Source organism: Pinus tabuliformis, chromosome Q (assembly GCF_031772625.1).
Source record: "Pinus tabuliformis cultivar Carrire ecotype Pingquan chromosome Q, CPIR1, whole genome shotgun sequence".
NCBI classification, from domain to species: domain Eukaryota; kingdom Viridiplantae; phylum Streptophyta; class Pinopsida; order Pinales; family Pinaceae; genus Pinus; species Pinus tabuliformis.
Genome location: NC_142296.1, coordinates 1120073245 through 1120098012, shown reverse-complemented (window position 1 = coordinate 1120098012; position 24768 = coordinate 1120073245). Strand labels below are relative to the sequence as shown.

At 40.7% G+C, this 24768-nt stretch overlaps 2 protein-coding genes across 2 annotated transcripts; both read left to right on the top strand.

The window, feature by feature from the left end:
* The first annotated feature begins 1870 nt into the window (after positions 1-1870).
* On the top strand, positions 1871-9680 carry LOC149223452 (uncharacterized). Its single transcript, XM_089387912.1, has 4 exons — positions 1871-1961; positions 2587-2767; positions 3765-5148; positions 5457-9680. The coding sequence occupies exons 1-4, from the start codon at positions 1871-1873 to the stop codon at positions 9678-9680; spliced, it is 5880 nt and encodes a 1959-aa protein (XP_089244038.1).
* A 5042-nt stretch (positions 9681-14722) lies between these two features.
* Positions 14723-15268, top strand: LOC149223451 (uncharacterized). Its single transcript, XM_089387911.1, has one exon. It carries the CDS (start codon positions 14723-14725, stop codon positions 15266-15268), a length of 546 nt encoding a protein of 181 aa, XP_089244037.1.
* Positions 15269-24768: the final 9500 nt, after the last annotated feature.

Below are 24768 nucleotides of genomic sequence, written 5' to 3'. Positions count from 1 at the left end.
ATTTTTTTATTATGTTTTGTAAGAAAATCACCCAAATATATTTACCATTAGTTACCATCCACCATAATTCACACAAGTCTTTGCAAACAAAATGAGCTACTATGTTCTATTATTTATGTGTTCTTCAACATTTTAATAAGAGTAAAAATATAAATTTGTAAACTTATTAGTTTTTTTCCCAAAGAAAATTCGTAATTTTATTCAACTTGAAAACCAAGGAACAAAATTACAATTCAATGAAATCAACCTTTCGGCCAATGCACAAAAAGGAAAAAAAATTAAAAATAAAAATCACATGAAATTTTCGGGGCAAAATGTGTTAATAATCAATTAGTTTCCCTTTTTATCCTTTATTTTTTCTACCTTTCACCAAAAGTCTTTTTGATTAGGAGCTACTAATACTATTTCAAATTTGCTGCTTTCCACTGTTGGGGGAACTTCTTTATCTCAATCCGAACTCTACCCACTATAATTTATGCAAGTCCTTGAGACTAAGTAGACAATTAATTTCTTCATTTCAAATATCAATTTATGTATTTCTGCCAAGGCACAATTAGAACAATTGATTTTCCTATTGACCACTATTAGTTCAACTTTGACTTATACAAGTTATATCATTTAACTTTCAAAAATTAATAGGAATATGTCACATACCTATTTCAGTTCAGTTTCGTGTGATATTTGCCAAATTCCTATTAATTACACCTCAAATTCAAATTTGGTATACCATCAAATAGTTATGAGTTAATTTGGACAGAAACTTCCAAATTCTTTCTTTTCGATTACACTTCAAGCTCAAATTTTGTAGACCCATCAAATGATTATGAATTAATTTTCACAGAACAATCTTATGTATATATTTTTAAACACTATTTTTTACTGAAAAATACTAAACTAAATTTATTCTTCAAAAATACAATTAGAACAAATTCATCGCATGAAAATTTCCCACTCGAAAATTAATAACAATTACTCAAATTACCTTCACTTCGTAATCCAACGAAATGCACAATATCCACCTTCACCCTAACTTACGATGTACACAATAATAAGATAACTGAAGTGCAGAATTGTAAAATGTCAAAGTCTCACCATCCAATTATAAAATGCCATGCCATTGTTCCAAACCAATACAGTTATGTTTTGTACATCTCCACTTCTTTGGTGGTGAAACATAAATATTATTCCTTACATGATTAAACAGTTTGTATCAATTTTCCAAGTTTATGTTATTTTGTATTGCATACATATCAAGTTTATGTTATTTAAAGTGTTTGTCAGCACGCTTTCAATCGACCTCTGAAAAATAGGGAAAAAACTGTTTATACGAATATCGCTTATTGTCCATTTTATACCGTGTTTCAATTGTTAGCCTTATAAACCATTAACTCCTTAAAATAGTGCCATGAAAAAAGATCTCATGAGAGGCCAGGCAATAGAAGATTAAGATATTACTTGTTTCCGAGGATTGCATGCAGACGAATAACGGTGAGGTCCTCGTGAACGGTTAGGGTTCCACGCTTGATGTCAGGTCGCAAGTAGTTGGTCCATCTCAGCCTACAGCTTTTTCCACATCGTGATAATCCTGCAGTGCCCCAACACACAAATCATCTCTCGTCAGGTCGTCGGTAGCACTCGAAAAATTGCTAATTAAAAGGGTTCAGCAATAATAGAGTACAAAAGAGAAAATACCTGCAAGTTTGGGAAGGGTGCGCCAATTGGAAGGACCATGGCGTTGAATGTAATTGATGAGCTTCTGGTCCTCTTCGGCCGTCCAGGGTCCTCTCCTGTTTTCTTTGTGATCGCCACAGCAGACCTTGCGTCCCATTATCAGCTTTCTATCTTCCTGAGAAACAGGGTTTTTCTGCCTATGTTGTCGTTAGATTTATATGGATGGGCTGGATGGGCTTACATAGGCGGCGGGGAAGAATGTACTCGTCGGTTGCGTTCAAGGGTTTCAGGTGACGAAGAAGTCAATCCGTATCAGGAGATTAGTCATTGTACTCGAGGAATCATGACGGTTCGAATGACGCAAATTGTGATTAATTTTTCTTGAACGTCTCTTTTTAAGTAACTACAACATTTTTTCAAGACAGCTTAGAGACACATGCGATGTCCTCAACCTCAACTACGACATTTTTTCAAGACAGTTTCAGAATTGCTGCACAGAAGGATTATTCCGCTGAATCCAGAGGTTTAAAGCAAGAGAGGTAGTATATATATACCCACTTTAATATTGGTAATTTTTAGTGTTTTTTTAAGCTGGGAAAATTTATCATAATTTAATCATCAAATTAGTAGTGAGTACAACCATAACTCAATTGTCATTATTTTTATTCAAAGAAAAATTATTCCAACTGAAATAACAAACTGGTAGTCTTTAGGGGGACAGGTTTTCAAGTTTTCAATAGTAACCAAATTCCTCTGGGTCTTGCACCATTTTCCTTACGTCCTTAAAAATAAGCTAGCTAAACAAAAACAATTTTAAAACATACTCCAACCCTACTAAACTTTAATATTATACATCAATCTAACATTTTCATTTTTATTTTGTAAAATCTATAATTAAACTTTATTTTTCTTCAGAAATCCATATAGCCATAGCCTTCATGATTACAATATGGCCGAAGCCAGAATACAATACGGCCGAAGCCCGCAGATTAAACCGAAGCCAAGAAGAATACGGTCGAGCCGTCACAATTGCCGAAGGAAGACCTCCGCAGGGTTGGAACTCGGCTGGGGGAGCGAAAGCCATCCGCCCCAGCCGGCTAATCATACCAATATTCATTTTAAATAATCAAAATGTTAGACTCGTAAATTTTCAGGATTCTTAAGCTGGAAGAAACATATTGAACACATTAAACTTTACATTACATTTTTTATACGAGCCATTCAATGTACAATATGTTTTTACTGGTCCTCGTCAAAGTAGTACAGTAGCAATCCAAATTTTTTTGTTAAAGATAATGTTTAATATTTTTTTTGTTAGAGATAATATTTAATATTAAAAATTAAATATGTATTTTTTAATATTATTAAAAACAATTCAAAGATTTAATTAATTGGACCATAAAAAGTAATTTTCAAAAATTTAATTTATTGATGGACTATGGAAAGACTTAAAACACTTAAAGAGGTGGGGCGGTGAATGTATTCAAGGGTTGCAGGTGACTAAAAAGTCAATCAGAATGAGGAGTTTAGTCATTGTACTGACGGCTCGAATGACACAACTGATAACGATTTTGCAAATTGTGATTCCTTCAGCGGAACGTCTCTCTTTTTAAGGAACGCTGAAGACAGCTTCCTTCAAGGAACGTTCATAACAGCTTAGAGACACATGCGATGCCCTCGACCTCAAGGCCCTGGATTACCTCAATGAATCCCGGGTCGGAGGTTTAAATGGAGAGAGGTAAAATATATATATTTGTAAATTTTCATAGTGTTGTATATCATTTTGACATTTTTATTAACTATTAATATTTAATTTTCTTAATTTTTAATATTATTAAAAAATCAGTACACAACATATATCTAGAAACCTACAATATTTAATTTTGAAAATTAAATATTTAATTTTGAAAATTAAATATTTAATTTTGAAACTTAAATATTTAATTTTGAAAATTAAATATTTAATTTTTAATATTATTAAAAAAACTAGCGCACAACATATATCTAAAAACTTACAATAAGATTTTCCAAGTCGAGGAGAGATGGCGAGCGGAACAGCAAGCGAGGCTCTAGGGTTTTGACAGGCTTTGCAGGCGGCAAGTCTGCCAAACACTGCACCAAGGGCAGCCGCAGGGCGGCAGAACGCAGACGCACGGCAGCATTCGGACGGACACGATGATGCCCAGCCAGGGGGAGGGCTCTGAGCCTCCCCCTTCACCGAGTGACAACGCACGGCGAGCAGCAGGAACGGACTACCAGAATGACGATGGCGGAGGCAACCTGGACAACGACCAGCAGCGATACCATAAGGAATCTGAGGTAGAAAACAGGAAAACAGTAAGTTCCTCAACTTGCAAACCTGTAGCTGCTAATAGACCAAAGGTTTTCTTTCCAAGTGAGAGAATCAATGCTCGAATACAATACATGCGTGATCATGCATTGATAGGAAAGTTCATAGGGATCTGGCCAACAGAGCGGGCTCTCAGAGCCTGGATCAATGCGGTTTGGCGTCCAAAAGGAGAGATAACCCTGCATTTAGGAGCAAAGGGCTTCTTCACAGCCGACTTTACTTGCCTGGAAGATCGTACCAGGATCCTTGAAGGCGGCCCTTACTTTTTTAACTCAGCAGGCCTATTTCTTACAGGCTGGGTAGAAAGATTCAACCCAGACAAAATAGATCTGAGCTATTCGCCAGTGTGGATAAGGCTTTACTCCTTGCCTTTGGAATACTGGGAAGAAAACTCACTAAAGGAAATAGGTAACTCTATAGGAGAATTTGTAAGAATAGCAGAGGAAACAAGACTCTGCCTACACACCTCATACGCTCGGATCTGTGTTTACATGGATCTAAAGCAACCCTTGCCAGACACGGTAAGCTTTTTTCATGAAGATACCGAATGGATTCAAGTCATAGATTATGAGCAGGTGCCATTCAGATGTAGGAAATGTCATGACATTGGACATTTATACAGAGACTGCCCTCTAAATAAGATATCCAATACTCCTTCCACGGATGGATTCACCAAAGTGGTCAACAGGCGAAGAGGAAATAAAAAAAACTCCAATACCCCCAAGGCAAATACGAACAACAAGGCAAACACAAGCAACAGGTACGCCCCACTAAACAACACTGATCAGGAGGACTCAGAAAAGGACCAGAACAACGAAGATGTAGCTCCACAGCAGCAACAAGGTGAAACGTCAAAACAAGGGGAACAAAAAGGAACACACTCTGATAACAGGACAGATCCAAGCAATACAATGTCAAAACAAGGGGAAAAAATGGATATGGAGTTCCCTAAGCAAAGTGGAAAGGCCCTAAATGCTACAGACGACACACTTCAACAGCCCCAGATCATGGAGGAAGATCCGGTACCCCTGGATATAGGGGAACTGGATATACCAGGGTTGGAAGAGGCATGCCGCACGAAGGAGTTTGAAAAGATACCAGAACAGCAGCTGGACAACTTAGTAGAAGTACTAGGCAGAGCTCAGAAAAAATACTCTCTGGGGGTCCAGATTGGCAGTCCATGGGATGGAAAATTTATCACCAAGGACAATAAGAAAAGAGGAAGGAAAACAACCCTAGAGAGAACAATCAAGATAGGAGAAATACTGGTTGAGTCAGGGCAATATGCCAAGCTATCTAAGTACTACAACACATCCCCCCACCCTTCTCAATGAAGCTCATCTCGTGGAACATCAGAGGGTTAAATGGCCCTAGGAAAAGAAAAATCTTAAAAAATATGTTGAAACAAGAAAAACCCAGTATCCTCTTCCTACAGGAGACGAAGTGTAGCTCCACAGTATTAGAAAAAATAGCTACAGCGGCATGGCCAGGCGGACTAGTCACTGCAGTCGATGCTCAGGGTGCCTCGGGCGGCCTAGCAATTCTCTGGGACGCCCGGATCATCAATCTCAGCAATATTCTAGCTAACAAGAACTTCATACAGGCCACTTTCCACCTCTCAGGAACAAATACACATGGATTGCTAACAAACGTGTATTTTCCTCAGGACACAGCCCAAAAAAGCATTCTCCTCAACTCTCTTTCAGATCTCAACAGAAACAGAACTCTTCCCCTGTGGATATCTGGAGGAGACTATAACATGATCGCTAGCATGGATGAGAAAAGGGGAGGAAGACTCAACACGAGCAGCGATGACGGCCTTCTAAAAAACTTCATCAACAGCAATTGGCTGATGGATATCCCTACTAGAAATGGCATAACTACTTGGACAAACAAAAGATCCGGAACGCAACATATTGCCTCCCGCCTGGATCGATTCCTTATTTCTGATAATGCTACCAGTGTTGGTGGAGAATTCACAGCCTCTATCATCCCCTGCTCAGGATCCGATCACTGGCCCATAGAACTACAATGGAATCGGCCAGGTAACAATCTTAAACGCCCATTCCGCTTTGAGGAATTTTGGTTAGCCCACCCAGAATTCGACCAATTCATCAGAACAACCTGGACTTCTTATAATGTAATGGAGGGCTCAAGAATGGCCAGATTTCAACAGAAACTTAAAAACCTCAAACAGGCCATCAAACAATGGAATCACAAGGTTTTTGGCAATATCTTTGATGATCAGGCTCGACTTAATGCTGAAATGAAAAAGGTACAGCAAGCCCTTATTAATGGCGAGCGAACAGAGGACCTGTCCAAGAAAGAACAAGACATCGAATCCAAATTATTAGAAAGAGCCAGGCAGGAGGAGATTCTCTGGCAACAGAAGTCCAGAATTCGTTGGCTGAAAAGTGGGGAGAGGAACACGAAATTTTTTCATAAATCAACTGTCCAGCGAAGAATGACAAACCAAATCACTCATGTTCATAATGCGCAGGGCGAGAAGATAGAAACTCATGAAGGCATAGAAAAAGAATTTACAAATTACTTTAAAAACGCCCACCAGGAGCCTGATGTTGACAGAATACCTGCAATCCAGCAAATTGTCCAAAACATTCCCAAAGTCATAACGGAAGAGCACAACAGTCTTTTAATCAAACCTATCAGTCTACAGGAAGTGGAAGAGGCCGTGCAGCACATGAAGGAAGGGAAAGCGCCAGGGCCGGACGGATTTACTGCAAATTTCTTTCACAAATTCTGGGACTTGATCAAAAGCGAAGTATGGCAGGTTGTCGAAGAGTCAAGAGAGCTCAGATGGATGTACCCGGCTCTAAATGCTACTTTTATTGCCCTTGTGCCTAAAGGAGAGGACGCCAGTACACCGGACAAATATAGACCTATCGCCCTTTGTAACATGATATACAAGATAGTTTCTAAAGTTATTGCCACCAGGCTCAAGAAGGTCCTCCCTCTCATCATCTCGCCTGAGCAATCAGGTTATGTTGAAGGGCGTCAAATCACGGATGGAATTATTCTTACTCATGAATTAATTCACTCCCTAAAGCTGACCAAAAAGCCAGGTATGCTCCTCAAGCTAGACCTTTCAAAAGCGTTTGACAGTCTTAGCTGGATCTATATCCAAAAAATTCTAATAGCTTTTGGTTTTGCTCATGCTTGGGTAAGATGGATTTTCAGTCTAATTTCATCAGCTTTTTTCTCTGTGCTAATTAATGGTTCCCCCTCAGCTACTTTTAAACCTACAAGAGGCATAAGGCAGGGAGATCCTTTATCTCCCTTTCTTTTCATTATCATGGCTGAAGGTCTGGGTAGAAGTATCTCTGCTGCCAAGTTAGATGGAAAACTAAAAGGGCTCTCTTTTCACAATTCCCCGACCCACACCCACCAGCAATTCGTAGATGACAATATGTTATTTGGCCACCCTTCAGTCCAAGAAGCCCGTAACGTCAAATCCATTCTAAACACTTTCTCTGAAGCTTCTGGTGCTCTTATAAACCGAGTCAAATCTCAGATTTTCTTTTTCAACACCCCTGTCACCACTCAAAGAGCTGTTGAACGCATTCTTGGTTTCACTTCAGCATCCTTGCCTTCCAAATACTTAGGAGCCCCTCTCATGAGCTCAGCTCTCAAGCACTCATCCTGGAAAATGCTTTTAGAAAAATTAGAAGCTCGTCTTCTCCTTTGGACTCATCGTTCGCTGAATATGGCAAGTAGAATAGTTCTCATCAAAGCTGTCCTCAATTCCATGCCGCTTTATCTTTTCTCCATTCTTGCTGCTCCCAAATGGGTCCTCAAAGAAATCAAGAACCTCCAAAGAAGATTTCTGTGGGGAGGCTCTGGACAAAACAGAAAATGGGCGCTAATTAAATGGGAGAAAGTTTGCCTTCCCAAAAATACAGGTGGCATAGGACTCAGAGATCCAGAACACAGTAATAAAGCAATGGGAGCTAAAATTTGGTGGAGATGGCTAGCCTTCCCCAGCACCCCTTGGGCTTCCCTCTGGACAGCCAAATATGCTAGCAATTTACCAGTGGAAGAAAGACTTCGAATGACTGAAACAAGTGCTGGATCGGCAATCTGGAATGCAGCCATCCAACACAGAGCTCTCATTCAAGATCACTGCTTCTGGGAGATCAAGAACGGAAGATCAGCTCGTTTCTGGAACGACTCCTGGCAGCAGATGCCAAAAATGAAAGATATTCTTCAGGAATTCTTCAATGAGGAAAGGGAGATAAGACAACAAGCAAAAGTAAGAGATTTCTGGGCAGAGGACACTGGACAGAATCATCGTAAATGGAAAGAAGCCAACCAGCTCCTATCTCACAGTTCGGAACCGGCTCAGCAACACCTAGAAGATGAATTACAAAAGAGGCCAATAAAAATTTCAGAGGAAGCGGACATACTACGATGGGGCTATGGAGAAAGAGGCACTTTTTCCACCAAAGAAGCATACCATATCATCATCCAAAATCAAATTAATAAAAGTAGCCTTTGGGAAAAAGTCTGGCATAAAACAAACTGGCCAAAAGTCTCAACTTTTCTTTGGTTACTCTGTCACAACAGAATCTTAACATGGGATAACTTAAGAAAAAGAAGTTTTGCAGGGCCGTCCATATGTCACATGTGTAGACAGGAGGAAGAGACAGCTCTCCATCTCATGCAGAACTGTTCTGTAAGCAAAATCCTGTGGGAAAAAACTGCATTTCGCTGCCAAAATGAACGAAGAGAACAGAACGATCTCAAAGGAACCATCAACAAAGGCGGCCAAACACCTTACCAAAGCTCTCTTCTCACAGCATTATGGCAACTCATTCCAGGGCTTTTGATGTGGAATATCTGGAAAGAACGAAATAGGAGAATCTTCAAGGACAAATCAATGCCGCCAGACAAACTGTGGAACAATTTTCATCAAAATTTAATGGAAACCCTTTCTCTCAAAAATTGGTATCCTGAAGATCTTCCCTCCCTACCAAATGAAAAAGCGGTCTGGGACAACTGGCAAATGAGGATAAACTTCCATTCAATCAACAACAGTAGACCTCTTAGCCTCAATCAGGAATCAAGAATATGGACCCCTCCTACTTTCAACATGGTTAAACTAAACTTCGATGGAGCTTCTAAGGGAAACCCAGGACAAGCAGGCTACGGAGGAGCGTTCAGAGATCATGCTGGTAATCCCATTGCTATATTCATGGGATCAATAGGCTGGGACACTAATAATTCAGCGGAACTGGAAGGGCTCTGGAGAGGCCTTATTCTTGCTCACAGGAATAAACTCTTCCCCCTCATCATTGAAGGAGACTCGCAGATCCTGATAAGAATAGCTACAAAACTTCAAAATGGATCACCAGTCCACAAAGTCAGTAGCAGCTGGAGGATGGCTCACAGGTTAGAGTCACTGAATCACTGGCTCTCTCAGAACCAGGCCATAACGTTTAAGCACACTAGAAGAGAAGGGAATAGGCTGGCGGATCTACTTGCCAACTTTGGAGTGGAGGCAATAAGCAATCACTTCGAAGGAACATTAGAATGCTTACCTTCCAGAGAACAAAAGATTCAGCTAAGAGAGATAATCTCTCAGGATATAGCTCAAATGGAGAAAACGCACCCGGATGCGGGTGTATTGACATGCCATTAAGGCCATCCCGAGCCTCAACACCTGTTGACAAGGCCGAGGAGGATCGCAGGTACAAGACAGTGATGACAACCAGTTTTTATTTAATGCTGAGGGCAAACGATGGTAAGGAGAGGCAGAGCATGGTAGCTACTGCATTGAAGCCGAACGAGTCTGCTCTGGTCTCGAGGAGTTCGAGAGTTATGGATTTTGGTACGAGGAATATGGTATTGGAGGGGGCCTGGTTATTTAACCACATTGCCCAGACCTCCAAGGCTCAGAGAATGTCGTTTGATGCGCGCGATGGGCAGGATACTGTGCTGCAAGAGTTAATCAAAGAAACGGAGCAAAGGCTCCAGACGCTCCATTTGGATACTGTCATGCGTCGGAGAGGAGTGCCTCGTCGAGGCGGTCGTTCTGGGGTGCGCATTGAGAGGGATGAGGAGGCGCCGCATCCCATAGCTCCCATAGCGGCCAGACCCCCCTCGTCATCTAGTTCAGAGGAGGAATTCCTGTTCTTGCCGGACTTTTACCAGACTTTTCGCTTCCGAATTCCTCGAAGGATCCTTCAGCCGGACGTAATCGTTAATTTTTCTGTGTATCTCTCTGAAGCGCCCTCGGTCAGCCCCTCATGGTCTTCCTCTGCTTCTGCTAGCCTCCAGGGCAGCGAAATTCTTATGGGGGATATGCAGGGCAGAGTATATCGTATGCCCCATCCGTTGGCAGCCGCAGATCAAGTAGACCCGCCTCAGCCGGCTCCGGAACAGGACAACGCACTCTGTGATGTTTCTGTGCAGGAGATCTTGCCTCTGCGGAACCGAGATCAGAATAGAATTGAAGGACATGATTCGGTTCATCCGGGTTCGGAGGGCCAGTAGCAGGATGATGAGGAGTCGGTCATTTGGCTTGATCCGCCAAGTCCGGAGCAGAGGCAGCCACCTGTATCGCCCAGTCACCTTACCTGAACCTGTTCGGAGGTGTTTCTCAAGGTTTTTGCTCACTTGTTCATGTCTGTGTTGGTTAAACTTTCCCTTTGTTCAGTTTCTGTTATAAGCCCTATAGAGGCAGTTTGTTAAAAGTCAGAGTCAGTAAGCTTAAAATGTCTATTTTTTGCTATCCGAAACCATATGGGAACCAAGAAACTCATTTGGACATTTTTGTAATGCCAGCTCAGTGGTCTGAAAGTCTGTTTCAGTTGTCTCAGGTGTCTTTGTTAGAGGGTGGCCTCGTCCCCCTTGGATGATGTAATTTATGTAAATATTTTTCTTTCTTAATATAGAAGTAGCCTTTACCCAGAAAAAAAAAAAAAAAAAACTTACAATAACATAATGTTTGTTTCAAATATTTTATGCCATAATTTATGAATAAACTCCCACAGAACATATATATATATATATATATATATATATATATATATATATATATATATGTATACCCTAATGCCCTAATCCTCTATGCACACCGTACTTCTCTGTTGACTCTTTCTCCATGAATCCGCCCTCTGGAGGGATGGGCACAACCCCTCCTCCCCCCATCAGTTCCTCTTCTGACAACTCTACAAGCGCAGACATTAATGCTAGTCCCTGCTCCAACCCACTGGCCACCCATGATATCGATCCCGCCATTGACATCGCTGGCAACTCAGGCGCAGGCTCCGCGGCCGCTAAAGACAAAGGCATAGACCAGAATGCCTCGACGTCACGACCAAAGGCGTCCTCTGCTACATGCATCCCCAAGACTTCAGAAAGAACCAAAATCGATCTCCCTAGTCACCGAATCAATGGCCAAATCCAATTTATGAGGGATCATACACTCATTGGCAAGTTCTTAGGACTCTGGCCTACTAAAAAGGCCTTGCAAGGATGGATTGCTTCCAAATGGAAACCTAAAGGACAAGTTACCCTGCAGCTTGGTCCCAAAGGGTTCTTCACTGCTATTTTCAATTGTCTGGAGGACAGAACTCATATCTTTGAGGGAGGCCCGTACTTCTTCAACTCTGGACGCCTCTACCTCCGTGAATGGATAGAGAGATTCAATCAAGACAAAGAAGATTTTAACTGGGCTCCAATATGGATCCATATGTACACTCTTCCCATGGAATACTGGGACGAGGAGACCTTAAAGGACATAGGCAATGGCCTGGGGGCTTTTATCAGAGTCGCTGAGGAAACTAAACACCGTAGATACACCTCCTATGCCAGGATTTGTGTACACATGCATCTGGCTAAAGCACTCATGGACTCGGTAAGTCTATTTCATGATGATTTTGAATGGTTTCAAACATCAGACTACGAACATGTTCCATTTCGTTGCAGGAAATGCCATGAACATGGCCACCTTTTAAGGGATTGCCCACTGAATCTTCAGTCCAAAACCCCTGTCACTAAGACTAGCAAAGATGCTGAGGGATTCAAAAAAGTCACAAGTCAAAGAAAGCATGCCAAGAAATCTCCAGTCGCCCCAGATAATCTCAAGAAACCTAAAACTCAGAACAGCTTCGAAATCATGACCTCTCAAAATAACTTGGAGGATCACCATTCGATCCCTTCTTCTTCAGATCCACCTCCTACTTCTCACCCCCCACTTCCAAAATCTTCAGCTCCACTCTCAGCCTCCGATCTCACCATCATCCCCGCCTCTACTTCCTCTGATAACAAAGATAAAGATACAACCCTTCAAACTTCCAACATGGAGATAGATGCAGCTCTAGCTCTCAGTATCCCTTAAAAGATAAATAAGGAAGTACAAGATATACCGATACACATGGAAGAGGAACCAGAGAGTGTAGATCTCGGAGATCTGGACATTCCCAGACTGGAAACAACATGTCGATAGAAAGAATTCAGTGCTACACCCCCCCGGCAAATCGAAATCCTTGAAGTAGTTTTAGCCAGAGCACAGCATAACAAATGTCTTGGTATTCAAGCAGGCAATCCTTGGGATGGAAAAAAAATATTGAAAGAAACGAAGAAACGCGGGCATAAAATGGATCTACAGAGGACCATTATTATTAGAGAAATGCTGGTGGAATCTGGTGAATTTCCCAAGCTAACCAAGTTTTTCAAATCTCTTCCCCACTGATCCTCATGAAGCTCATCTCATGGAACGTGAGAGGGCTTAACAGCCCTGCAAAACATAGAATGCTAAAAAACATGATCCAGCAAGATAAGCCTTCATTAGTGTATCTACAAGAAACAAAATGCAATAGCACTGCACTGGAAAAGATCCTAAATAAAGCTTGGTCTGGATGTCGTTCAGTCTCAGTGGATGCTTCAGGGGCTTTAGGAGGGCTAGCAATCATGTGGAACTCAATTTCTCTCCCTTCATGATTTTCACTCCTCACACTTCTTTATTTAGACAACTTTCCACCTAATCGGGACCAATATCCATGGTCATCTCTCCAATGTGTATTACCCACAAGATTTATAAAAAAAGTTGGATCTGCTGGACACTCTCATAGCTCTCAACTCTGTCAAGAGCTTTCCGATTTAGATTTGTGGCGGTGACTTCAACATCATCACAGCTTTGGAGGAAACATCAGGAGGAAGATCGAGGCTGGAAGGAGACAACATTGGCTTCAAAGACTTTATCCACAGAAATCAGTTATTAGACCTATAGACTTCTAATGGTATGTATACATGGACCAATAAAAGAAGGGGACCACAACATATAGCCTCCAGGCTAGATCGATTCCTCATGTCAGATAATGCCATTCACCTGGGTGGGGACTTTCATGCCTCTATCATGCCTCAAGTGGGCTCTGATCACTAGCCCATAATGCTACAGTGGTCGCACCTGGGCTCTAGGTGTAATAGACCGTTTCGCTTTGAATCATTTTGTTTTCACATCGTAACTTCAAAGAAGTAGTTAACAATGCCTGGAAATCCTTCACCCCCCCTGAAGGAGCCAAGATGTTCCAGTTTCAACAAAAGTTAAAACACCTCAAACAAGCTCTCAAATCATGGAACCACACTTAGTTTGGTAACATTTTTTACCATCAGAAAGTGCTGGAGCAGCAAATGAATACATTGCCACAGTGTATTATCTCTGAGGGAAGAACGGAAGACAATGAGCAACAGGTGAAGGCCCTCCTGACCAAGATTGAAGCAAGTAGGCAACAAGAAGAGACCCTGTGGCATCAAAAATCCAGGATCATATGGCTTAAGGATGGGGAGAAAAATACCAAATTTTTTCACAGATCTACTATTCAAAGGACAATGCACAATAACATTGCCTTCATTAATAATCGACTAGGGGAGCGTCTGGAGGTGCATGAAGAAGTGGAACAGGAATTCAAAGAGTACTTTCAAGACATTCTTCGGGAGCCACTGGGTAGCAGAAATCAGGCTATTATATCTATCACGCAACATATTCCAAAAATCATCACAGTGGACCACAACAATATGCTTCTCCAGCCTATCTCTATGCAGGAAGTGGAGGACGCTATGGCCCAACTTAAGGATGGAAAAACACCTAGCCCCAATGGCTTCACAGCCAATTTCTTTCATGCTTTCTGGGAGCATATCAAAACAGAGGTCTGGGAGCTAGTGGAAGAATTGCGATCGATGCATTGGATCCTTCCTTCCCTTAACACGACCTTCATAGCGCTAGTTCCTATAGTGGAGGACTCCAATACACCTAATAAATATAGGCCCATCGCACTCTGCAATGTAATCTATAAACTCATATCTAAAGTCCTAGCGAACAGGCTCAAACCTCTTCTCCCCCTCCTCATTTCGCCAGAGCAGACAGGCTATGTAGAAGGGTGACAGATTCTGGATGGTACCATTCTCTCACATGAAGTGATCCATTCACTCAAGATTCTAAAAATGCCAGGTATGATTCTCAAGTTAGATCTTTCTAAAGCTTTCGATAAACTCAGCTGGACCTACATTAATCAAATTTTGTTAGCATTTGGCTTCAGTGCTACTTGGACACGTTGGCTTATGAATCTTATCTCCTCACCCTGTTTCTCCATACTTCTTAATGGTTCTCCTTCCTCGCCCTTTCGTCCTTCCCGGGGTATTCGTTAAGGCGACCCTCTCTCCCCGTTCCTTTTTGTTCTCATGGCCGAAGGACTTAGTTGCCTTCTTCATTCTGCTATCTCTTCACACTCCTTAAAGGGCATTTCTCTTCATGGTCAACCCCCCATCTCTCACCAACAGTTTGTCGATGACAATATGCTTTTCGGCCATCCATCAGTTCAAGAGGCCTCTACCTTCAAGTCCCTGCTCAATCTATTCTCAGAAGCTTCTGGCACCACCATCAATGCCTCCAAATCCCAGCTCTTCTTCTTCCATACTCCCATTCTCACTCAGAGAAATATAGCCAGGATTTTGGGCTTCTCGAAAATCGTGCTTCCTTCAAAATATCTTGGAGCTCCCCTGTTTGACTCTGCTATCAAACATGCTTCGTGGAGATCCCTTCTTAACAATTTAGAAACCAGGCTCTCTTCTTGGACCTACCGCTCACTCAACATTGCTAGCAGGATTATCCTAATCAAATCCGTTCTCCAAGCCATGGCTCTGTACTTATTTTCTATATTGGTAGCCCCTAAGTGGGTCCTTAAAAAATTCACAGTCTTCAAAGAAACTTTCTTTCAGGTTCCTTAGGCATCGACAGAAAATGGGCTCTGGTCAAATGGACTGAGGTTTGTCTTCCGAAGTCAGCTGGTGGGCTTGGTCTAAGGGATCCCCTCCATAGTAATAACACTATGGGCGCCCACATCTGGTGGAACTGGATCTCCAAACCGCACACTCCTAGGGCTCATCTCTGGCAGGCCAAATATGCTCCAGGCAGTTCACAGGAGGATCTCATCTGCATCAATGCAACCACTCCCGGTTCATTGATTTGGAATGTGGCCAAGCAACATAGGGCCTTTATTCAAGCGCACAGCTTCTGGGAAATCCATTCAGGTACCACAACAAGATTTTGGGAGGACTCTTGGCAACAACTTGCCAAACTCACCTCTCTCTTCTACAAACCTAAGTGGCAAGCTACTATGCAGCACAATGATCAAATCCATGTCCATCAATTTTGGCAGCAGCAATCCCCTCAAGGTTTTCAACTTTGGAGAATAGCTTGTACCTGGAAGGCTAACTGATAGGAGGAAACTTATGAAGAGATCGATCAAGAGCTCAACCTTAGGAAAATCAAACTCTCTGATTAGAAGGACAAAGTGCGATGGGGATATACACCCAAAGGTATGTTCACTACCAAGGAAGCATACTAACTTCTTTATCATCCCTCGTAGATAATAAAGGATCAGCTATGGGATCAGGTTTAGCAAACAAGCATCTGGCCTAAGGTCTCTACTTTTCTTTGGCTACTTAGTAAACAGCGGATCCTCACTTGGGACAATCTACAAAAGTGAGGATTTAGTGGGCCTTCCAGATGTCCCAATTGCAATCTTCACACAGAGACCATCTTGCATCTCTTAGACACCTGCCCACTTGTAGCTCAACTTTGGTAGAGAACAACACAATGCGATAGAAGAACAGGCAAACACGTAAGAGATATTGTAAACACCATCAGGAACTGGCCTCGGCATCCTTTCCAAAGTGTTCTACTCAATTCCCTCTGGAACCCCTTACCGGGCTTTGTCTATTGGATCATCTGGAAGGAGAGAAATAATAGGATCTTTAAAAATCTTAGTACACCCCTTGACACACTGTGGCTACTTCTCAAACAAAGCCTTCAAGAAACTCTAGCTCTAAGACACTGGCAAGACTCGGATTTGCCATCTTCACCCCAAGAATGCCTCATTCTGAAAAATTGGAACCTGGACCTCACTTTTTTAGCTCAAGTCAAGCCCAACCCCTCCATCCATACTGATTCTCCCCAATTCTGGTCTCCTCCTGCCACCCACTCTTACAAACTGAACTTCGACGGAGCTGCTAAGGGCAATCCTGGGCTGGCTGGTTATGGTGGTATTTTTAGAGATACTGTAGGCTTTGCTCTGCACATATATTATGGTTCTCTTGGAAGAGACTCCAACAACGCTGCCGAACTTGAAGGCTTATGGAAGGGCATTTGCATAGCAGAAATAGAAATTTTTTTCCCTCTAGAGGTAGAAGGGGATTCTCAAATCTTAATAGAGGCAGCTATTCGGATTCACTCAGGCACCTCAGCAGCAAAGATCGCTTCGAGCTGGCAGCTCCTAAGAAGATTGGAACAAATTGAAGAATGGCTCAGGGCACCCCGCAGCATTACCTTCAAGCACATTCGGCGAACAGCTAACAAGGTAGTAGACAGATTGGCTAATCAAGGCGTCAATCAGCAACTCCCATTCTTCTCTGGTCCACTGAGCAGTTCTAATGATGCACAACTGAAACAAGACTACACTCTTCTGGTGCAATAAGATCTATCTCTCTCGGATCTGGGTGTATAACATGGTTCTCAGTACGTGGGCGGCTTTGTGGGTTGGTGTGTGGCTTATTACCACCGCCATCTGGCCTCACGTGATGTCTGACATTAATTCATCTACCAACTTCTTCAATGCTGCATTAATGCAGCTTGTCCCTCCTTACCGGCCTGCGAGTTCATCTATCATGGCGCCCCTCCAAGATTTCATTCATGCTCCTCCCCTGAGCTTGTGTTGTTCCCTTGCTGTCGTAGAGCCTCACTCTCGCCCCAGCCCAAGGAAACGTTGTGCTCTGGATTCGCCGGGACTTCATGTTTCTCACAACCCTTTCTGCAATTTCAGTTATAGCTCGTCCTCTGTCTCTCCCAGTTCTCCTTAGGGTGCTGAAGCTAAGCCCCTTTCTGTCCCCCCCCCCTGCCTTCACAGTACTGCTGCCTGTTCAGCGCCTCCTGTTCTTTGCATCATGCCTAAATTGCACCAGAGAATGGGATGCAGGAGGGGAAATTCCCGGGGGCGAGTTATCCACCGGCCCTCCTCCTCTACTTTGGACTCCTCGTCTTATTCCTTGGATGTTTACTCTGACCGCCATCCTGTTACTAGGAGAGGTTGTGGACGAGGTCGAGGGCAGCTTAATTCAGCACCACGCTCTCATAATCCTCATTCTCACACCGCTCGTTTTCAATTCCCCTGCACACTCAGTAATTTCTCCTTCTTAGCTTCAGTCACCATTGAGCTTTGAGAGGATACTTCTGGTCTGGTTGCTATGACACCAGTGGTGACTCTGAAGGCGAGGGCTGAAGATACGCATGGCACTTCCCAGATTAACAACAAGCAAAGTAAGGATCCTGGTGGCACTGCAACCCAGGACAGGAACATTCAAGCTGGTCCGAGCGTCCCTAAGGGTGGCGGTTCTTCAGGCAAAGAAGACCATCCCTCGGAGGATGAACATCCCTACAAATATGGGTGTCGCATCGTTGAAGAGCCACCTTCCACCTCTCATGAAGTTTAATCAGGTTGGTGTTCAATGGTTTTTGATTCTCTGTTGCTCGAAGGTGCTCAATTCCCTCCTATTTTATAGTTAGTATTTGCTCTACAGTTCTCAGGCTCAGACCTTTTTTCTAAAGTTAAATTGTCGCTTTCCCCTGAATGGGTGACATTCTTCTAACTGTGTCTTTGGGTCTCAGTTACGGTTATAGTTGTTTAATGGGTCAGATTTCAGTTTTGATTTGGGCAGTGCTTCCCTGCTTATTGGTATGGGCCCAGTCAACCTGTTTTGGTCTTTGAATTACCTCCGTCAATCTTCAGTTTCGATATTGGTGTATTCTGTTTCTATGAACTAGTCAGGGTCATGGTCCTATAAGCTCTTCTGGTAAGCCTTTAGCAGGTCTTTTTGGTCAGTGTTCAGCTATGTAATGTGAGCATCCCGCATCTCTGGGCTAGACTTGTCGAGGCCGCTACCTTTGTGTAAAAATATTTTTTGTATCAATATAGGAGTAGACAAATTCAGAAAAAAAAAAAAAAAAAAAAAAAAAAAAAACATATCTATATATATATAAACTTGCATCAATATAAAGTCTCATGTGATAACTTTGTTATATATTTTATGCTATAATTTATTAATACGGTTCTAATTTTCATGCATTATTTTTAGATATTTCTGTAGTGATTTTTTACTCTTAAGCTTTGAAAGTAAATAACATATTTACTATGAGTTACTTCCTACCATAATTTAAAGAATTATTTGGGTAAAAAATAGGTAAAATAAGTTGTAAATAAATATATTTACCAAGAGTTACTTTTCACCATCATTTACATTTTCCTTAGCAATTAGGTAGGTGTCAAATTGTAAATATGTAGACTTACTCGTGGTTACTACCCACTAAGTCCATGTGCCTAAACAAGAAATTAATTGCACTATTTACATAAACATAAAGTCTCATGTGATAACTTCATTATATATTTTATGCCATAATTTATTAATATGGTTCTAATTTTCATGCATTATTTTTAGATATTTGTGTAGTGATTTTTTACTATTAAGCTTTGAAAGTAAATAACATATTTACTATGAGATACTTCTCACCATAATTCAAGGAATTATTTGGGTAAAAAATGGGTAGAATAAGGTGTAAATACATATATTTACCAAGAGTTACTTCTCACCATCATTTACATTTTCCTCCGCAATTAGGTATGTGTAAAATTGTAAATATGTGGACTTACTCGTGGTTACTACCCACTAAGTCTATGTGCTTGAACAAGCAATTAATTGCACCAAGAGGTGCTCTACTGCGCAGTATGATAGAGATGTTGTAATGTTTAATATCCTCACTTGGTCAAATTACTATCTCAATTTATTAGTACCTCCTATAACAAGACTACAATATTTCATTTTCCTATTAACCATTATTAATTTAGCTAACATTGACCAATGTAAATTGTAAATTTTTATACAAACTTTCTCATAACATAATTTTTAGCTTGAGTAGTAAAGACTAAGCTACCTGCAACACTTGCTTAAATATTGTCTGTACACTTGCTTAACTATTGTCTATACATATAATATTGATAATTAAAATTTATTATATTTAAACTTGATTTATAAAACTTTAAGATAAGTAAGGAAGGAATTACTTAATTCCCTTTAAAATTTATTTTTATATCTAAAAAATTTAGGAGATTTTTTTTTAAATTAACCTAGTTTTGATGAATTAAAACATTATAAAATATTTTAACCAACATTTTCAAATTGTAAAATAATGTGATGGTTGAGATTAGGATGATTATTAACATTTCTTAATGAAAACATTAATATTATTGATAAATACTATAAAGCATCAAAGCATCACACAACTGACAACTATCGAATGATAACTATAGAATTAATCATAAATGCTATTGTTAAAATTACATATATATCTAATATCCAACATCGTTTTTGATGTTTTAATGCTATGAATATCCATAATAATATTGTATATTCTTAATAGTGGTCTAATAGTTGCCTTTAACCATTGATGGCCAGTAATATTATGATGTGATTCATAGTCATATATTACCTTCATATGTGGATGACTTATTGGATAGATATTCCAATGTGATCATATTTATATGCCTTACTAATATATGGCTTATGCGGATCCCATGCTAGAAAGATATTTCATGATGTGTACATGTGTTAAATACCTTTCCGTTAGAGTGATTTCATATTATTATTGGTTATGTAAATATGTTACCAAGAAGTGGTTTAATTTTATGATTAATGATGTGTAATATAGGATTGGACACCTTCTTAGAATCAGTTTTATGATGGTATATATGGTTGTTATTAGTGCTATAAATGGATAATTTGTAATCGTCAATTACATACCACGGAATGATTAATTTAATACATTTCCTTGATATGATTTAAAATATATGTACATATATTTGGTACTTTTTCCATTCAGTGTGGTTTATGATATGATTTATGGTTTGTGTAATAATTCATTTTATGAATTAAGATAATAATATTGAGTATATATCGATATTTCTGATGGAGCTAAGTGATATATGTTGTGATATTGGTGAGAATATGTACTAAGGGAAGGATTTTTATTTCAATGAGGATGTCTATCTCTTCTTTTGTGCCTAGGAAGTTCTAAAGTGCCTAGGAAGTTCGATAAATGGGAAAGGATTAGAGAGAATGGTCTCTAGTTTGTTAGATTGAGATGAATTATAAAATAAGTGTCGTATGCAATGTTAGGGAGCAATGAACCAACAATGGTTCATGAGGAATGGGTTTTAGCAATTTTGTACTCTAAATGAAAGTTATGCCATGTTATTGGCTTAGTTGGTGAAAAAAATATCTATACCCACCTTATCTTTATGGATTAAGATATTAGGAGTGTGCTTGTATGGTAAGGTGGTGTTAAAGCTCAGTATGCCTAGTACCCTGTAATAATTCTGGGTATAAATTCCAATGAAACCTTTCAAGTTATTATTGTGATCACTAGTTGAAGGTGGTGCTATGGGCTTTAATTATGTGGGATGCCACTACTATTATGGTTGTAATCACTAGTTGTAGGTGGTAATAAGACCTTTGGGTGCTATAGTCCCATATGGTATGGAGGTTTTGTAAGTCTAGGAACCTCTCCACTAGACCTAGGTTGAATTGATTGAAATCTTGTTAATTTAGACCTAATTATTTAACTGAAATTCTTCATAACAATAGGATTTTCTTGTTCTTATCCTCATTTATATTGAGCCCTTCTCAAAGGGAAACAGTTGTGAAGGTGGTTGCTTGGTTAAGTGGAAAATTTCCCCTTCATTTGTTTTACCCTATTAAATATTTAAGACTAGTTTATTACATTATGTTTGATATTTCTAGTGACATATTGAGAGATGGAGCATATTTGGCTTTGTTTTGGACATTTGCAAGGAACACATTATCTGTCTTTTTATGCTTGAGTGTTTAATTTATGAACTACTGATTTATTGGATGCATTATTTGATTGCATGTTCCTTTTTAGACTTTGCTAGACTATAATATAGTGTAGTTTCATGTTTATATGCATTGAACTTACTACTATTAGTTTTGTCCTATATGATATGTATGACATTAAAGAAAAAAATATATTATTTTGTAATGATAACATCCTACATAGGTTATTAAAACATGGTATTAGAACCTAAGTTTTCTTTTCTGAGTTCTTGTACGGAGACTAATGGATCCTTATAACCCAATGATAATTTTCTTGAGCACAAAAATTAGTACGCTTGAGACAATAGTATGTCTAAGACATAGGCTTAAGGTCTTAAGTTATGAAAAAAAGAAGTATGAAACCATTGATTTATGTCACATCTAACTTAACATGATATATTATGATTAATTATTTAAGTCCAATTAGTAAGCTAATGTGACGCATTTAGGATATAATGAAATAAAACAAAGAAATAAGAAGAGGAGGAAAAAGTATGAAACCATTGATTTATCTAACATTACATATTATGAATATTTATTTTAATTGTAGGAAATAATTTAACATTGTAGAGTAAGAGTAAATGATTGGTTCAATTTGTCTCATAATTTTTACATAGTTTTTATTTCTATATTTTTCATATCATTTTCTTTTATGATAAAATTATTCATTTGATTTTTAATTTTTTAAGGTATGATTCTTTTTTTTTTTTTTTTTTTTTTTTTTTTTTTTTTGAATTTGTCAAATCCTATATTGATACAAAAAATATTTTTACAGAGAGGCAGCGGCCTCGAGAAGTCTAGCCCTAAGATGCGGCATGCTCACATTACATAGCTGAACACTGACCAAAAAGACCTGCTGAAGACTGACCAGAAGAGCTTCTAGGACCATGACCAATATCGAAATTGAAGACTGACCAGAGGTAATTCAAAGACCAAAACAGGTTGACTGGGCCCATACCAATAAGCAGCGAAGCATTGCCCAAATCAAAACTAAAATCTGACCTATTAAACTGAGACCCAAAGACACAGTCAGAAGAATGCCGCCCACTCAGGGGAAACTGACAATTTAACTTTAGAAAAAAGGTCTGAGCCTGAGAACTGTAGAGCAAATACTGACTATAAAATAGGAGGGAATTGAGCACCTTCGAGCAACAGAGAATCAAAAACCATTGAACGCCGACCTGATTAAACTTCATGAGAGGTGGAAGGTGGCTCTTCAACAATGGGACACCCATATTTGTAGGGATCTTCATCCTCCAAGGGATGGACTTCTTTTCTTGAAGAACTGCCACCAGTAGGGACGCTCGGACCAACTTGAATGTTCCTGTCCTGGGTTGCAATGCCACCAAGATCCTTACTCTGCTTGTTGTCAATCTGAGAAGTGCCATGCGTATCTTCAGCCCTCACCTTCATAGTCACCCCTGGTGTCACAGCAACCAGACCAGAAGTATCCTCTCGAAGCTCAATGGTGACTGAAGATAAGAAGGAGAAATTATTGAATGTGCAAGGGAATTGAAAACGAGCGGTGTGAGAATGAGGATTATGAGAGCGTGCTGTTGAATTAAGCTGCCCTCGACCCCCTCCATGACCACTCCTGGTAATGGGATGGCGGTCAGAGCAGACATCGAAGGAATAAGACGAGGAGTCTGAAGTAGAGGAGGAGGGCTGGCGGATAACTCACCCCCGCAAATTCCCCTCCTGCAGCCCATTCTCTGGCTCAATTTAGGCATGATGCAAAAAACAGGAGGCGCTGAATAGGCAGCAGTACTATGAAGGCGGGGGGGGGGACAGAAAGGGGCTTAGCTTCAGTACGCTGAGGAGATGGGAGAGACAAAGGACGAGCTATAACTGAAATTGCAGAAAGGGCTGTGAGAAACATGAAGTCCCGGTGAATCCAGAGCACAACGTTTCGCTGGGCTGGGCCGAGAGCGAGGCTCTGCAACAACAAGGGAACAACACGAGCACAGTGGAGGAGCATGAATGAAATCTTGGAGGGGCGCCATGATAGATGATCTCGCAGGCTGGTAAGGAGGGACAAGCTGCATTAATGCAACATTGAAGAAGTTGGTAGAGGAATTAATGTCAGACATCACCCGAGGGTAGATGGCGGTGGTAATAATTCACGCGCCAACCCACCAAGCCGCCCACGTACCGAGCGCCATGTTATACACCCGAATCCGAGAGAGATAGATCTTGTTGCACCAGAAGAGTGTAGTCTTGTTTTAGTTGTGCATCATTAGAACTGCTCAGTGGACCAGAGAAGAATGGGAGCTGCTGATCGATGCCTTGATTAGCCAATCTGTCTGCTACCTTGTTAGTTGTTAGCCGAATGTGCTTGAAGGTAATGCTGCGGGGTGCCCTGAGCCATTCTTCAATTTGTTCCAATCTGCTTAGGAGCCGCCAGCTTGAAGCGATCTTTGTTGCTGAGGTGCCTGAGTGAATTCGAATAGCTGCCTCTATTAAGATTTGAGAATCCCTTTCTACCTCTAGAGGGAAAAAAAATTCTATTTCTGCTATGCAAATGCCCTTCCATAAACCTTCAAGTTCGGTAGCGTTTTTGGAGTCTCTTCCAAGAGAACCATAATATATGTGCAGAGCAGAGCCTACAACATCTCTGAAAATACCACCGTAACCAGCCAGCCCAAGATTTCCCTTAGCAGCTTCGTCGAAGTTCAGTTTGTAAGAGTGGGTAGCTGGAGGAGACCAGAATTGGGGAGAATCAGTATGGATGCAGGGTCTGGGCTTGACTTGAGCTAAAAAAGTGAGATCCAGGTTCCAATTTTTCAGAATGAGGCATTCCTAGGTTGAAGATGGCAAATCCGAGTCTTGCCAGTGTCTTAGAGCTAGAGTTTCTTGAAGGTTTCGTTTGATAAGTAGCCACAGGGTGTCAAGGGGCGTACTGAGATTTTTAAAGATTATGTTATTTCTCTCCTTCCAGATGATCCAATAGACAAAGCTTGGTAAGAGGTTCTAGAGGGAATTGAGTAGAAGACTTTGGAAAGGATGTCGAGGCCAGTTCCTCATGGTGTTTAAAATATCTCCCATGCGTCTACCCGTTCTTCTATTGCATTGTGCTGTTCTCTCCCAAAGTTGGGCTGCAAGTGGGCAGGTGTCCAAGAGATGCAAAATGGTCTCTATGTGAAGATTGCAATTGGGACATCTAGAAGGCACAGTAAATCCTTGCTTCTGTAGATTTTCCCAAGTGAGGATCCGTTGTTTACTAGGTAGCCAAAGAAAAGTAGAGACCTTAGGCCAGATGCTTGGTTGCCAAACCTGATCCCATAGTT